This window comes from Enoplosus armatus, chromosome 14, assembly GCF_043641665.1.
Source record: "Enoplosus armatus isolate fEnoArm2 chromosome 14, fEnoArm2.hap1, whole genome shotgun sequence".
Classification (NCBI taxonomy): Eukaryota; Metazoa; Chordata; class Actinopteri; order Centrarchiformes; family Enoplosidae; genus Enoplosus; species Enoplosus armatus.
The window spans coordinates 4,924,826-4,942,347 of NC_092193.1; the positions used below are offsets into that span (position 1 = coordinate 4,924,826).

Sequence of the window (17,522 nt, forward strand, 5' to 3'; positions counted from 1 at the left end):
ACTTAGAAGAAAGTGTCGCCCACAACGGCTCCAGATGGAGGACGGAAAGAAAAGTTGAATTCTTTTCACTCTTGCCTTCTTGACCATGATGGTGAAGACAAAGTGGATTCTGAAATATTTGGCAGAGTGGAGGTGTAGATTCCTTCTCCTGCTTGTGTCCGCTTCAACTTGTGCTCCAAGTTAAACTAGTAATTAAGTAAAAATGTTTCTTATTTTTAGCGACTGTGCCGGAACCTGGAGGAACACCTCTGTGAGAGGACGATGTATCATGACATTTTGGTTTGGCTGGGGTACTCCTGCTGGCTTTTGAATCTGATCTTTGGCTCATTTCACCTCTCTGTCCCTCTCAGCTTTTCTTGCAAACCATCAGACAAGGCACCAGTGTCCCCTCAAGAAAACATTTAGTCTGACTGAGGCATTCTAACTCCCATCTTGGCTTTTAACTAATTCATTCTGGGAGTCGCATTTAATTATTTCTTAAAAAACGTAATTTACTTGACATTTTGAACTGACCTGAAGTACTGAGAGTGAACAGTCACGCATTGCTATTTACAAGGCTGACTTGAACTGTTGAAATGCCAAGGCTGTCACAGTTAATGCAGACCTCATGCTGCTGATTTTAAAGCGATAACGCATTATTATTTTTATATTTTTCTCATTGAATTAATTGCACTTCCATGTTCATCATAGTAGGCAACGATCCTCCCTTTTGGGGCTTCACAGCAAATGTTGGGATACTTAATATGTGTATCACAAGTACTGCTGGAATGTGAAGTTATTGAAGGATTTAATCATTTTCTTTAATAGTTTTGTCTCTGTTTTCGTCTTCAGTCATGTTTTGAAGTCTTACTAAAAATGTTGTCAGCATTTCAGTTCAAATCCATCAGAGTCTAATGTATGAAATATGTATTACTAATAGCGTTTTGCAATCAATTGAAACACTTTGCAATGAATCACAGTTTCAAAAAACGTCATCATTTGCGAGTGCTAATAGATTTTGTTGTTTAGCAATGAAAAGGCAAACGTTGTCCGCACAAATAAGGGTGCACCGATCCAATCCGCCAGATCGTTATTGGTCCTGAAACTGACCTTATTACAGTAAGCAGACCATTAAGAAATATAGTTTCTTTGTCAATGTCATTATAAAGTTCATTGTTTCTGCTATCACTTACATTCATTGAGTCACAGCAGGACGCCAACTGAGTTTGTAGTGCCACAGAAATCCCTGGCATCGTGTTACTTTACATAAAAATGGTTCCAACTGCTGGATGGAGATTTCCATTTTTACAAGAATACGTTGCAATTTGTTGTTCTTTATTGTCTAACACATCCTCTAAACTCAATGACAAAATAAGTCAACAGCCGATGAGAGAGTTTTTGATCTGGTGCCACTGTCGTCATCTTTTTTTCAAAGCCTTCAAAATGAACATTGCCGAAATGATTCACTGGTTTCTGATCTGCCACCACTATGGCTAAGGTGTGGTTATGTTTAGGCACAAAAACTACTTGGTTACAGTTAGGGAAACACTTGATTTTTGGCAGGAAACAGGCTTCAAACAGCGCTCTCTAGTGTTCAACTCACAACTTGACCTCCTCCCTAAAAGGTTTTGCGGCGCTGTGACAACATTAAGCTACACAATAGTCATTATTTACACAGTGGGCGTTTGTCAGCAGAACATATTGTGTGTGCGTCCGCCCTGACGGACACTGATGTGGAGACAGTAGGTTTGATGCTCCTGGAAAGTCAGCGTGAACAGGAGCTTTACAGACCTTTGAGCTGCTGTATAATGACTCTGAGCCATTTTTTGGTGTAAATCATTGCAAGCCTGCGTCATTATTTTCCTCCGAGCTGGTTTCCATCAGAGCTTTCAGAATTGACCAAATAAATTCAAGCTTGTCTGTGATATTGAGGATGCCGTATCAAATTTTGCTGTCGGTATTCATTTTCCCCCCCGATTCGATACGCAACAACTTTGCAAAAAATGTGCAGTACTTGACAGAAGCCCAGCCATTGGCCCTGACCTCTTTTGCCTTTTCTGGCTACAAGGTGAGCCCTGCAGCATAAAAGTTTTCTGTCTCTCTCTCTTGCTAACTCTGTAACTCTTTCTGTCTCTCTCTCTCTCTCTCTCTAGGTGTGCCCGGTAAACCTCAGATCTTGGGCTTTGAGAATCCAGTGTCGGAGGGGGGCAAAGTCACCCTGACCTGCACCAGCACTGGCAGCAAACCCCCTGCCAGGCTGCGCTGGTACCGAGGAGACCAGGAGCTGGAAGGTGAGAGATACAGGTGTGTGTGTGTGTGTGTGTGTGTGTGTGTGTGTGTGTGTGTGTGTGTGTGTGTGTGTGTGTGTGTGTGTGTGTGTGTGTGTGTGTGTGTGTTGCGGGGTCAGAAAGTGTGTGTTGTACGTGTCTGTTGTTGTACTCTGGCTTGTACTCATGCTGGATCTGTTTGTGTGGTGAGGAAGCGTATGGGTGTGGTTACGTGTATGTGTGTCGGACAGTGTGTGTGAGTGTGTAGCTGCAACGATATTCTGTAGGAATGCAAGGATGTGGTTTGTGCTTGTGTTCACACGTGTGTGTTTCTCTGTGGGCTTACAGTAAGTGTTTGTGTGATCCTGCAGTACTCAGTGTGTATGGTGAAAGCGTGTGAATTTGTGCGCATATGCCTCACGTATGAGCATTTGTGTGTGTTTTTGATTGTGTGTGTGTGTGTGTGTGTGTGTTCATGCTCTGTGTGTTTTGTGTCCTTGCCACGTTGCCTGCTGTCTCTCTCGGTGTCCTAAACCTGTGCCTGCATATGTGTGTGTGCAAGTGCGAGAGCATGCTGCTTGCGTGAGCGTGTGTGTGCAGAAACCTGCTGTGAGTGTGTTTGTGTCTGTGTTTGGGCCTTTCTTTCCCATCATTCCTTCATGTCCCGATCCTGTAAATGTGTGTCCATGCATTTATCCAGGAACTGTGTGTGTGTGTCATCCGTTAAGCTGCAACATATCTGCAACTGGGAGTGACACAACAGAGAGCGAGAGATAGCGTGGGTCGGATCTAGCCGGGGATAACGAAAGAATCCAGCAATAAAAGGCAGGGCGGAGGAGAGGATGAAGGGATGAGATCGAACAGAGAAACGGAGATAGAGAGAGCTTTGCATGAGGTCAGACTGACTGCTCTTTTGTTACAGATAAACGGCAGAAATGAGCAGGGAAGAGAAAGAGAGAGGCAGAGAGAGCACAGCGAGGATGTCATCAGAGGACAAATTAACTGGCTTTCTTCTTACAGATAAGCTGAAAATCAAGGAGACGATTGGCAGTCTCTGACTCACACCAGTGGTATTGGCAGTGGTAGCGTTTCTCCAAATTACGACCATGTTTCCCGTAAACCTCCCTGCTTCGTGTTGCTTCATCAGTCAAAGGTTTTCTGTTTTGCTTTACCGAGCAGAACAAACATGTTGGAAGTGTTGTTTCTGTCGCCCTTTCGCTCCTTCCACCATCTGCCGTCACCAGAAACTCTATAAGCTTTAAGCTGTGTTTGCACAGGAAGAACAGCGCCCTCTATCTATTTGCTCAGCTCTGCAGCAGATGTCCCGCCAAATCTACTGTGTGGAAACTGACGTGTTCAGACTGGTTGATCTCCTTTGCGATCGTCTTGTCTGCAGTAATTATACTAATATGATATGATGATATAATATGATAATGACTTATTGATATGAAAATGCTACACTCAGGCTTTGTCATGCAAAAATGCCCGTTGTGTCCTGATACCTTGGCAGTGTTAGTGTTTGCTACAATTATGGATTGAAATGAATCAAAAGAATGGACTGAAGCTACAAAGAGAGGGAGGAAGGAGAAAGCTTCCTGCCTGAGGACAGATTATCTGGTCTTTTTGTTACAGTCGAACTAAAAACAGGAGACGGAGGGAAAGAGGAGTCTAGAGATTGTTTTGTTTTTAAGGGAGATTGGATTTTTATTTAAAGGGTCAGCTGACCCAAAATACAGAAGGATGTATTTTTCCTCTTTGCTGTAATGGTATCCAGACACGCAGATAGTTTTGGTGTTATTTGTTCAGGTTCTGAGATATTAGTCCCTTGAGATTTCTACCGCCGATCCAATATAATGGAGGTGAATGTAATTTGTGGTGCTCACAGCATTGAAAAGTTTCATTAAAAAAAAATCCACAGCAAAGTGTCCTTCCAGAAACAATGTTTTGATTACTCTGGATAATCCACAGACCTCACTGTGGACACTTTTCATAGGAACTATGAAGAAATAGTCCTATATCCAGGAATGATGTTTATATTGGACATATCTGCTCTTCATGATTTACATCATGCACATCCAGTGCCAGTACATTCAGTGCCATTCCAGAGAGTGGTGTGCCCTTTATGTGGCAGGATGGAAAGTAGAGTTGTGCAGGTATGGGAGCTGGATGGGCATGCAGCACATCTGACTTTTATGCGGTACACCAGAGTTTGTATCCTGTCACAGACCTGCAATTAATGTTTGCTTTTTTCCCACTGTAACCGCAATCTGTCCCTTTCCTAAACGAAGAGTTGTAGTTGCCTAACCTGAACCGTACCTTCAAGGGGTACTCCAGCAAATTTGAATTGCACATCCATAAAGTTAAGAGACTCACAAGAGACAGATTTAAATAATAAAAAGGTCCTGACTTGTAGTCCCTAATATGGGTCAATCTCCAAAAACACTGAAATCACACATTTCCCATAATGCAACTTGAAAGCGCCTCTAAGCCTAAATTGATAACATCATGAGGGTTATTTTTTCAGACTTGCCTTATAAGAGCCACAGAAGACATTATACAACTCACAGGCCGATTAGTTCTCCTCATGGATAGTAAACTAAACACCATTTATAAGATTAGTGGACATTAGTGATCTTTCTCATTGCCATGCAAAGATATTGCATAAATAAATCATTTAAAAAACGTTGGCATTGAGTGTTAAAAAAACACAGTCAGTGGACGTAATCCAGGGTTTTGCTGAATCAACGGTCTTGTCTGGCATCAGGGTTGCATCCAAAGTAACGGGGACATTCGTTCTGTTTTGCAATTTGGGCAAAACCGTCCCTTTTACAAAAAAAAAAAAAAAAGGAGAAAAATAGAGACACAGAGAGATTTGAAGGAGATCAACTCGATGTGAGTGATGGTGTGTTCGAGGCTTCGCCCAGCCGTCCTGACACCACACAACGCCAATCAGTCATTGCTGCAACAACACACTCTAAGACACACACACACACACGCTCACTCCTTCAGTAATGGACAGATGATAATCACACACACACACACTCACTGTCACACAGTACTCATCTCCGGCTAGATAGTGGAAAAGCACCATGGGTCAGCGTGCTATTATTACAGCTTCTCATTCATGCAGTTGTAGTTTGCAGGGTGTGTGTGTGTGAATGTTGGAAAGATGAGCCCTTAGACTGCTGCTCACCACTGTTTCTGTGACAGCTTCACTGACAGTAAAAGCAAAGAAGGAGAGAGAGAGAGAGAGAGAGGGAGAGAGAGAGAGAGGGAAGGGAATGAGGGCGACACAGATGTAGAGAGTGTGTGAGAGAGAGAGAGAGAGAGAGAGAGACGCCTTGTGTCACAAAAGTGACAGTGAGGGGCTGCTGAGAAAACAGAGAACAGAGAGGGAGTGAAAGAGCGGGAGTGTGTGTGTGTGTGTGTGTGTGTGTGTGTGCATGTGTGTGTGTGAAAATAGATGGTGCGGATGCGAGGATACTGAGTGAGTGGTGGAAGTTGCAAAGAGCCGACGGAAGAGAGAGACTGAAGGAGAAAGAGAGAGCAGAAGGGGAATTAAGAAAACCAAAGAAGGAGGAGACGCGAGGCGGCTTCGCGGCTGAGTGGGAGCGCAGACTTGGGGCAGAGGATGAAGCGAGGGGGACCAGTTTTAAAGACGAGGGGACTGGATAGTGCAACAGGAGAGAGGGGAGAAAAAGGAGGGAAGGCTGACGAAATGGAGAGAGAAATCCGGAAAGAGGATTTAGATGGGTGGGGTGGGGGGGGGGGGGGCGGAGAGCAAGAGAGTGCGGGAAAGGGAGTGGTAATTGAGAAGAATGAAAGGCTAAGAGCTTTGAAGACTGTATTAGTTGTACTGTGTGAAAGGGCTATGGATCATTTAGTGACATCGATGTATTGGATTGGGGATAATGGGGATTTATGGTGGCACTTAAGGCCATACCGGCTGAATACCGGCCCAAATTGTCATAATGCAGGACGTGGAGCGGATGGCGAAGGGTACATGGGCGTGTGTCCGTATGGAGCAACATAATGTAAGAGACGAGGCAGGAAGAGACATTAGAGAAACATAAGGTGGTGGAAGAAGTGTTCGGACCCTTAAGACGGCAGCAACATGATGTAAAAAACCCTCTTTACAAGTAAAAGTCCTGCATTTCAATTTGTATCAAAAAAGTACAGACTCTGCAATTTCAAAAAAGTACTCATTTTCCACAATGGTTCCTCTGAGATGACTTTACTGTTATGTATATATTATATAGAGCCTGTCTTCTGCAGCTTCGTGAATGCCACGAAGAAGCTTTGAGGTATAAAAATGATGTAAGACAGAGACGATTTAGAAAATGAAGTGTTAGCAGAAGAAACGGTTCTCACATAGTCTGTGTGCTTTATACTTGAGTAGAATTTCATGTTGTAGGTGGTCGTAAGTGGAGAAATATTCATTCATAACAATGAGTCACATTTTAGCTGCACACGTCTGTTGCATTTAAAATCTTAATCTATAAAGTAACAAGTAACTACAGAATAAATGTAGTGAAGTAAAAAGTACAGTGTGGTAAAGTAAAAGCACTAAATGTACTCGGTCACCTTCGGCACAGGAGATAGTAAGACAGAACCAAACTGTGTCCCGGCAGCTACGCTCACTGGGTAATCCAGCATCAGGACTAATTAAATCTCTTTACAAATTAGATGACCTCATATGAATTCTCAAATCAGACTTGAGCGCTTTCACCGGCCGTAATCCGATTTAAGCTTAAAAGTGATGACTGTTTTGATTATTTCAAAACCTTCCCCTTATCCAGGGAAGCAGGGCTTTTGCTGAGCATGCAGGGTAGTGTTAAGCCATGCGTTACTGTCTATTCACAGTTACACATTTTCACACCGCGGAGATGCCAAGTAGAACCAGTCTTCTACTGTCGGCGACTGAGCAGCTTCACTGGAGTAGGTGGGGGTCAAGCGCCTTGTTCAGTTGGCAAACTTGTTGGATATTAAGGTTTTATTCACTCATTCATGTCTTCCCACGGTGGTCCAACTGGCCTTTTTCATGTTATTTTTGCAGCAACTGATGTTTACTGTCATTATTAGTAGTCTTTGTCTGTAAAATGTCAAAATATAATGAAAAAGGCAACTTTTTATGACTTTTTATTGTCTGACCAACAGTCCAAAACACAAAGATATTCAAGACAAGCAGTAAAATGTAACATTTTAAAAGGTCTTCGGTTTGATTACTTTGTCTGACAACAGTAATATGAAAGAGAGAAGACCTGCTTAAACTTTTGAAGCTAATGATTTTTACTTGATAAATGTCTTTAAATGATAAATTGATAATAGAAATTGTTGTGGATAAAATGGCGTTAGCAAAGACTGCAAACAGTTTTACTGTAATTAATATCTTATTAGTATTTACTACATTTGGATTAAATATATATATATATATATATATTATCTCAGGTGGTGTTACGAACTGAAATAGTCTAAACTGCTTTATTTGTTTTCATGTCTCACAAGATGCCACACAGTTCAATCTGCATTAAAAACACATGAAGCTGTCTCCTCTTACTGGCACATTTATTTTTTTGATTATAAAAACAACATTTTACATCTCATTAGACTAAATGATTTTGGTTCCATCCACTAATCGATTAATTGACTCATTGTTTCGCCTCTAATCCAGAACCTATGGTCACAAGCACACTTCTCCGGCCTTAGTGGCCCGAACATGCTGGACGCAGTAATTGCTGCATCCGGTTGTTTGATTCTCCTAATATGATTATTTTATGGAGAACTGTACGCTCGAGGGTTGAAGCATCAGCTGCAACAACACCTCATCTGCATCGCAGCACCACTTTGGGGGAAGTTGGTCTCAAGGATGTGCCAACTGCCCACCTTTTTATTTGAGAAATAGGAGTTTTAATAAGAAAGTACGGGCATCTCTTTAATTTTTTAGCAGGTGCTGGAGTAGTTTAAATATTAATGACGCAGAATGCCGCACACACTTCCACTAATTGAATATTGATATTTATCTTTAATGATTTACAAGTCATTAAAAACATAACTTTGACGCTGTGAAATGTTTTTGTAATGATTTGGTATTTTTGTGAACTGTTGTAACTGTTTGTAATAGTAATGAATCACGTGATAAGGCGATGAATTCATATATTGATACTATGAATTGACCGTACATGATGACTTGAGGACGTAGAGTGAAGCGGTGTGTTTGTGGGCGAGGTGTGGCCTTCTCTTGTTTAACACAAACAGGTTTACATAAAACTAAATACACATCAAAAACAAAATCGTATTTTTTATTTTTTTTATTTTTTTTTACCAGATTGTGTTAAAAATGTTTAAGACTGAACAGGCATCATTTTTCACACCTTTATTTTTAGCTCTACATCATACTTTCTGCTGTGGCCCGTTCTACTGTCTAGTTGTACTTGTAGAGACCCGGCTTGTTCAATAGCTTGAGTGTACAACGTTCATATTTTGCTTTAAACACTTGGGAGCAGTTAATTAACTATCCAGCAGATACAAGGCGGCATTATCATTCACTTAGAGTCGTGTTTGTGGCCCCCTGATGAAGTTAAGTCCAGCTCACTCTCTTTCAGCCCTGTTTTGGTCTCCACTAACTCCTGAGGTAAAAAATCTAGCTGCTTAATGCTCCACTATGTTCACCGGCTAGTTGCTAAGTGTGTCTGTCAGCCATTTGGTGTTGGATAGGCAGTGTACTGTCTGCTGCAGAGAGTGCTGAGAGTGAAATAAAACAGTAAGGTCTTGGGCCTGAAAATGAAAACAATCAGCTGAAAGACACTGAAGACCTCTGTAGAGCTGAGGAGACCTGTGGAGTCAGGCGGTAATTCTCTGTTGCTTCATCACTGTGAATAATCCCGTTCCTTTAAGACATTGTTAGGATAAAAATTATTATAGCTGTTAAAGGGTCAGTTAATCCAAATGACTCATTCCCACTATTCCCACATCTAGTGGAGCCTAGCCTTGCAGATAGTTTTCAGTTTATTTGTCCAGGTTTTGAGATGTCTCCAAATTTCTGCCTCCATTCAAATATAATTTTGTTGTTGGTGCTCGCTACATTGAAAATAACATTTTGAAAAATTCAACAGCAACTTCTGTTTCCAAAAACAACCTCCTGGTTACTCTGGATGATCCACAAAACACACAGGGAAGAGTTTTCATTGGAAGATACTTTCTAACAAAGAAATGTTTGAGGACCCTGTTTCTGGAGAGAGTTAATTTTTTTCAAATTCATTTTTCACTGCTGTGTGCACCATAATCGAAATTTAATTCCACTCCGTTGTGTATGGGCGGAGACAGAAATATAAAAGATTAATATCTCAAAAACCTGGACAAGCATCAGCAACAACCTGTTACTGCTTTCCAGTCTCATTTGCTTGTTGCTCCGCTTGCAGCAGCTGACGTGCAAATCTACCCTGATTATGTAATAATGAACTGAGGAAATGTGAATTATGAGGAAATGTGCATCACCGCTGTCTTGGGAAAAAAAAAAAACACTTAAACGGACTGCATCTTATTTTTTCCTTAATGAATCAGTTCCATGACCCCTTGGGCCTGAAAAACTTATTAAAACTCAATTGTATGATTTCGCAAATACTGTACACAAGAGTCAGTGAGTAAACAAACCCGGATTTCTTCATTCCCAGGTCTGGTTTTTGGAGATCCATGGTCTTTAATAAAGGCTATATACTGTCTGTATTTGTGTGTGCCGGGGGAGAGAGGGAGAGAGAGAGAGAGAGAGAGAGAGAGAGAGAGAGATAGTGACGAAACGACTCCTCTGAGTGGCGTACGATTATTGAAATGCACCTGGAAAGTAAACTAATTTTCTCTGCGGGTCAGAGGACTGGTTATGGTAATAAAAAGAGAGATGTCATTAGATTCAGTGGTATTTGAAGAGTTCTCTGGAGGGGGAGAGGGAGGAGGAGGAGGAGGAGGAGGAGTCTGTAATATCTGTGTGTTTGAGAGAGAGTGAGACAGAGGGAAAAGTGCGTGTTTTCCAATCTGCTCCCTTACCACTATCTCTGTCTCTGTGTATATGTTATTCATGAGCTTGACCTACATGTGCCCATGCTTGTGTGTGCATGCGTGTGTGTGTGTGTGTGTGTGTGTGTGTGTGTGTGTGTGTGTGTGTGTGTGTGTGTGTGTCAGTCAGTCCATGCAGGAGAAAGTGATAAGGTTCCGGTCCACTTTCCAAGATTCACCAACCACTTTCACGGTCTGACCACCCAGTTTGATATTTTTTCTTACAATACAGTGTGATCTCCGGATGACAGTCTCCACTGTGTTTATGCTTTCATACTTTGTCTCACTCTTGTGCAGCTGCTGCTGCTGCTGCTGCTCAGACCCACTTGCACCTGCCTAGTTCTTCTTCTTCTTCTTCTTCCTCTTTTTATTCGGCACAGACTGCTGTGGCTGCTGCCAGAAATGTAAAAAAAATAAAATAAAAAGGAAGGAAAGGGAAACAGCAGCAAATGGAAAAGTGTCTATTTGAAAATCTGTGCATATTAACCTAAAACTTATACCATAAAACAGACCTGTTTTATCACTCTAAATAACAAAATATGGCTGCAACAGATTGCAGTTAAGATGCTGTAGATTCTCTTTATTTGCCAGAATAAAGCTCTGTTCTTGCCTCGCCATCCTCACATGGATTACATCAGTTGAAATGCGAGCGGTCTCCTCGGCAACGGCGGGCAAGTGAGTCCAAAGAAATCTGGACTTTGCAACATTAGATCTTTAGCCTCTCTTGTCCCTTTGGTGTCCTTCAGCATGAAACATCACAGACTGGCCTGGTTAGTAAGCATGAACGCGCTGTGTGCAGTTTACTGATGTTACATTACGGCAGCTCTGGGTGCTGAAGGGAAATGGAATTTTTACTTTCTTTACGTTTCCTCATACGGGCAGGATGTAAGACTGTCACAATCTGGAGTTGTTATTTATACCTTTTTAGAAGTGAGTAAATTAATTTCACAACGCTTTGGAAAACAGAACAAATTTAGGGCTGCAACTAACGGTTATTTTCATCATTGATTCATCAGAAGATGTCAGAAAATAAAGGAAAATGCCCGTCATAATGTACCAGAGGCCAAGATGTTCTTCAAATTGCTTATTTCTTTCTGACAACCGTCCAAAAACCTCAAGATATTCAATGTACAATGACATAAAATAGAAATGTAGCAAATCCACACATTTGAGAAGCAGGAAGCAGCGAATATTTGGCAGTTTAGCTTGATTGAATTGAATCAATTATAAAAAAGTGTTGTTGATTCATTTTGTGTTGATCCAGTAATTCACTAATTGTTTCTACACTGAACATATTTTTGGCAAACTGAGAGAAATACACGTTACCGCTGCTAGTCCTACTTTCCTTGAGGACAAAGATAGACCCGCAGGTCGTCCTTAAATCTGGGATCACATTTTATTGGATGAAATATTTGTATACATCACCGAATGAGTCAGCAGAAAAATCCTTTTAGGGAGAGAAAAGGTGCGATATTGTTCTAAAAATGTGGGGAAATGCATTGTTAGACATACCGCATGTGGCATATAGTGATAGATAGCAGAACTAAACACCCAGGGGCACAAGGTAACTGCACAGGAAAGGCATTTTTCACTTAATGGGAACAAATGGGGGTCATTGCACTTCTATACAGTTCTATAACATGAAACCACCACATCCTAATTACAATAAAATAACCTTCATCGGTGCCTTAGTTCACGTGTATCTGTGTTGTACTAGTTTCTGGTTAAGATGCAGGCGCCTTCCATCTGACTGTCCCCTCCCCTTCTGGTCCCTCTTCACCTCAGGACGTCCAGACGTGGTGGAGTCCGTTCCAGACGATCCCACATACAACGTGAGCAGCGAGCTCACCCTGGAGGTGAGCCGCAGTGACGACAACGCCCTCATCACCTGCGCCGTCGACCATCCCTCTCTCGCCCCGGGGGACAAGAGGAGCGAGCAGGCTCTGCGGGTGTTGTGTGAGTCTACTGGGAAATGGGGAGGAGAGGAGATGCAGAGGATGCTGGGGGGGAGAGAGAGGGAGAGTAGAGGACAGACAGGTGTGAGAGGGAAATGCAAAACCTCAAACTGCTCTGTTTTTTATCGCTGCCTTGCTCTTCTCTTTTATTAGTATGCAGTATGGGCACATTTACCCCCTTTCGCAGTTTGATCTCTGCTCCGATAATTTCACATTAGCTACCCGTAATAATGACCACGCAGGAATTTAACCTTCCTCTGCTGGTGCACTTGCCCAGAGTTGAGTCACTGTGGATAAGAAGAGCTGGTTATCGTCTAAAATGAAACTATAAACCAGGAGGCACGTCTGAGTTGTGCCGGTGCTGCCACCCTGTGGGCGAGGCGGAGGTACTGCATCGCCGAGGGAAAGTGATGGCGTTGTGTAAGGGGTTATGTCATTGTGGGAGGCAGAGAGACGGTGACGCCTACAGGATGCAGATGGGAGTAGATGGAGACGGTGGCTGAATGAGACTATCGGAGCTGTGTGCATGTCTGTACGGTTGTGAGTCCTGTGTTATGTAACTATACTCTGTGTCTGTGTGTGTGTGTGTGTGTGTGTGTGTGTGTGTTTGTCTTCCACTTACAGATTCCCCTAACGTGCAGATCGAGCCTGAGAGCGATCTGCCTAGAGAGGGGGAGAAGTTTCATCTTCAGTGTTTGGGCAACGGCAACCCAGAGTAAGACACACACACACACGTCTCATTCACACACCTGCCTGTATGCCTTTATACACACACACACACACACACACACACACACTTTCACTGATTTAAACACAGTCTAGACATCACACGTCATCACACATACACACGTGTTCACCTACCAACTTCATTTTCACCATATGTAATTTATTTATTTCAACACATGCAACTTCCAAACATTATCCTTCATGCATTATGAATTTGTTGGTAAAATCCCTGAACAACATGGCTTTCTTGTCTGTGCCAACAAGGAGAGAATTAAGATCATTTGAGTCTTGTAACTTAGAAGACATGTGGTAAGTTCTGTATCTGTATGATGACAGGCGGAAACTTGAGAATGTAATTCTCAAAAGGGTTTACTGTTTCTGTTTTTTACCAACAAATCCTCATAGCTGAACTAAAGCAAAGTGTCTGAAAAGGCCTTTCTAAAACCACTCACGTGACATTTTTTCTGCGAGAGGCCTCTGTGGCGTCAAGGTCAGACACTTTTTGAGATGCTGTAACATCATGCTGCTTCGTGGGATCACAACAGGTCGCTGATCATTGAAAACAAATATTTTTTTTAGTGTTTGAACATGACTGATGCTGCTGTTTTTCTGGTGAGGACAGTTTCGGATGGGCAGTTAATTCAGGATTTATATACTATCTGTCTTATAGTGCTCGTAGGCTTTTTATGATCTCTTCTCTGCCAGTACTGATGTAATCTATCACCTCCTTGATTCGAACCAGGTGCCAGTTCTTAATATTATTCTTATGTCTAGTAAATCTGAGTACATAACCCAATACATTATCATTGATATCAAGCCAAGGCTTCCTCTAACATAGGGCCTGTTTTTCCTTTACTAAAGCATGGACTGATGGAAGCCAAGGCTCTAATAAACAGGTCAGGTTGGGTGCTGCTGTCCTTGCTCCTCTCAGAGCTTTCATTCAAATCTCAATAGATCAGCAAATAAAGAAGCAGACACACATGTAAACACACCAAAGTTTAGTCACTGAAAAAGTGTCAAATTACACAGCAGGTGCACTGTCACAAAACACACACACACACCTACAGGCTACATGTGCAGGTAGCAGCGCTGACAGCCTGCACACACACGCAGAAACACACTTGTAAGCAATTACATTTTAACATGTTAAATTTCTGACACCTTCTCTTGCTAGTAGTCCCTTGTTCAAGCATGACACGTACATAAACGCACACATGGGCGCAGTTAGCGAAAACACCTGCTTGTACAAGCTCTCGCACGTTCACTGATACAGTGTGAACACAATGTTTCTGATACTCACAGACACACAAACAAACTGCAACCCCCCTCTTAAATCCTGCCCACACAAATACACTCTTTCCCCTGGCCTTTCTGCATTATAGATGAACCTCTAGCCAACCAGCCCTATCGATCCACTCTCCTCCCCTCCTCCTCCTCCCCACCTTGCCCACCCTCCATCATCTCTCCGCCGCCGTGTCACTCAGGGCTCGTTCGCTCCTCTCCATCTTGTCACGACGCCTCCTTGCCCTCCTCCTCTCCCCGTCCTTTCCTATAACTCTCCTCTATCTCTCTTCACACCTTTTCCCTCTAAACTCCCCATCCCTCCTCCTCTTCCTCCCACTCTGCTCCCCCCCCGCCCTCCCTTCTCCCCTCTCCCCCCCCCCCCCTGTCAGCGCATCACAGGAGTGGCTAGGAATAAGACTAGTCGTTTAGTTTGATTGGCAGGTGGAACAGATAGGGGGCGGGGAAGGAGGAGGTGACTGTCATCGCATGTACGTTCTTTTTCAGGCAGCAAGGGAGGCGATAAATTATAGACGGGAGAAAAGCAAGGCGTGCCACGTGTGCCAGGGGTCAGGGGTTCAATTCCCACGGGGACCACCTCTACGAGAAATCTATTTATTTGTGATACAATTAGACACTGTGGATGAAAGCATCCATTAAATGATGTATGTTCTGTATAAGAAACAGTCTTGCTCTGTGGTAATAAATAGTTCAAAATGGCCCTGACAGTGCAAGGGTCCAGGGTTCAGCTCCCACTGGGATCACCCATCCTAAAAATGTTCTTAACTCACACACAGAGAGGTTTTAGATAAAAGCATACGCTGAGTGGCGGAGGCTGTGTATGTATAAAAAAAAAAACAATGAGGCTATAGAAGAAGAGAAGAGAGAAACTGTCATCGAGGCAAAAAAAATGACTAGGGAAGGAGAGGCAGAGAGAGAAGGAAAACAAACCGACAGGAGAGGGAGAGGTAGAGGGAAGTGAAGAAAAGCGTGGGCGGAGAGGAGACAGAAAGATTTGGTGACAAGCAGCGAATGACTAAGACAGAGAGATGGAGAGCAAACAAGAGAAAGCCAGTGTGTGTGTGTGTGTGTGTGTGTGTGTGTGTGCGAGAGGGGGGGGGCGTGCTCAGCTACGTGCACCGCTGCTTGTGGATGAGCAAGTGTCCAATCAAATCAGATACAGGTTGCCCCCGCAGCTGTCAGTCAAAACCCAATCACCGCGACGACACCTTTCCTCCGACACACCCAGCCTCTCAGGTCCCTCTCCTCCCCTCGTGCTGCTGCCCTCCCCAATCAAACTCAATGAACGTCACACCCCATTCCATGATACACACTCTTCTCTCTCTCTCTCTCTCCGTGGTCACATCCTGTCAGGTTCAAAAGAATATCTCACCGTATCAAATTCTATACTGTGTTTCCTTGACGCCCGGCGGCAGGAGCTTTCTAATAGAAGAGAAAGGAATTCATGCTGTACATTCTATTTTATTTTCCATCAATTCAATCAGCACGGCCCAGGACTGCTCGCAATTGCATCACATTTCAGAGCTTGAAGTAAGTCGACCTCCCCAAGACTGTTCACTTAACACATTTAGAGCTAAAACGCCTTGCATAACTTTGACCTATTGCGTGCGAGCTTCCTTATGTGTGCAAGGTCACGGCCACGGTTAGAAAACAGCAGGTGACATGTAACAGGATTACAGTAATCTGTAACCTGGAAAAGGATAAGGGCGACCACGCTCCACAGTATATTTCTCTTGTTCTTAATAATAATAATAATAATAATAATAATAATAATAGCTTGCATTTATATAGCACCTTTACATTACAATTCATGAATTGTCGGGGATAGCAGAGTTAATGAAGTCCATAGGCCTTGGTGAAGAGGTTGTTCACAAAACCCATTAAAAAGACCAAAACCAACAATTAATTGATTCTACTCTACAAGTATTGTCTGTGTAGCTAAAGTCTGATATAGTTTATTCTATATCTATATCTATTGTTGTCAGAGAACTACTAAAAACTCATCAAGGAGTCACATCAGTGCACTCAAATCTACAAACGCTGTCCTGCTGCTGGAGATACTCAATAGTGCACCAAAGTTGTATTAATCCACAGCTCAAAATAGTCCCCAGCAAATGCACTCTTTACTCCTGTTTGAGTTGTCTTGTCTTGTGTAAATCAAGCTAAATATTTGGGACCCGTCTTTAAACCTACAATAAAACAAAACATTTCATCACTTTATATAAAGTTGTTATGGTGATCAACTTAGCAAATGGTGGCTTATTTCCACACAGAGCGACATTAGCATTCATTTCGAGTCGTCGTCTGTGTAAGACCAATATTCACTCTCCTCTTAGCTTTGTTTTGGTCTCCGCTTGCTCCAGAGGGAAATATCTGGCTTTCTTCACCAGCTAGCAGCTGACTTTGTCTGTCTGCCGTGTGGTGCTGGGTGGGGAGTGACAGTGGATTGATCAGAGCGTTTTAGCTGCAAACAGCTGCCTGATGGGTCTTGAAACTATGCTGATGAGAGCTGACTGAATCAAAACAGTTAAGCAGTGGGCCGTAACACAACGAAACAATGAGAAAAGCTGGAAAACTCTGTGCATCTGAGGGGAACCGCACAGTGATTAGTCAAGTGATCAGTCATTTCATGCATTGTTTATATAAACATAGTGATTAGATCAGCTTTTAAATATGTCCATCTTCTGTAGGAAGCAGTGCCACAGACAGAGAAGGGAGGTCAGGAAGGACTGAACAGTTGTTGATCTTAATAGGAACAATATGAATCGACGCCAGACTTATCCTTTAATAATCCCTAAAATACTGAACACATGATACTTTTGAGACCAAGTGTTGAATGTCAGAGATTTTATACATTAACATAATTTAGCAAATCTTCTTGTAATAATTTAGCAAAAACACCCAATAGCTCATTCTTTACCGTGATAATGATTCGAGATGCGAGAGGGAGGAAAATGCAGCGCCAAAGTACCCATAATTGCAATAAAGAATGTCTTCAAGCGTATCATGACTTTTGTGCGGTGTTTACTAATGCATGCATGCTAATTGAAAAGTTTCCACCTAAGCAGAGCTCATAGCCGAGAATAAAACACAGATTTTAGACATGCATCATGGGAATTATCAGCATGGTCCGACCAATCAGCTTTCTGCACTTAAACTACCTGCTGTATAACAGAGATTGACTTTTGAGCATTATGTCTAATAACACTACGCGAGTTACAGCCTGTAAATGTGAAGTTAATTGTTC

At 42.6% G+C, this 17,522-nt stretch overlaps 1 protein-coding gene across 1 annotated transcript in view; it reads left to right on the forward strand.

Annotated features, from left to right (window-relative positions):
* The window catches only part of cadm3 (cell adhesion molecule 3), a 74,933-nt gene that overhangs the window by 49,881 nt on the left and 7,530 nt on the right, over nt 1-17,522 (forward strand). The window contains exons 4-6 of the mRNA XM_070919298.1: nt 2,133-2,270; nt 12,078-12,248; nt 12,872-12,962. Of these exons, the coding sequence (XP_070775399.1) occupies nt 2,133-2,270; nt 12,078-12,248; nt 12,872-12,962 (400 nt within the window). The remainder of the gene's footprint in view (nt 1-2,132; nt 2,271-12,077; nt 12,249-12,871; nt 12,963-17,522) is intronic.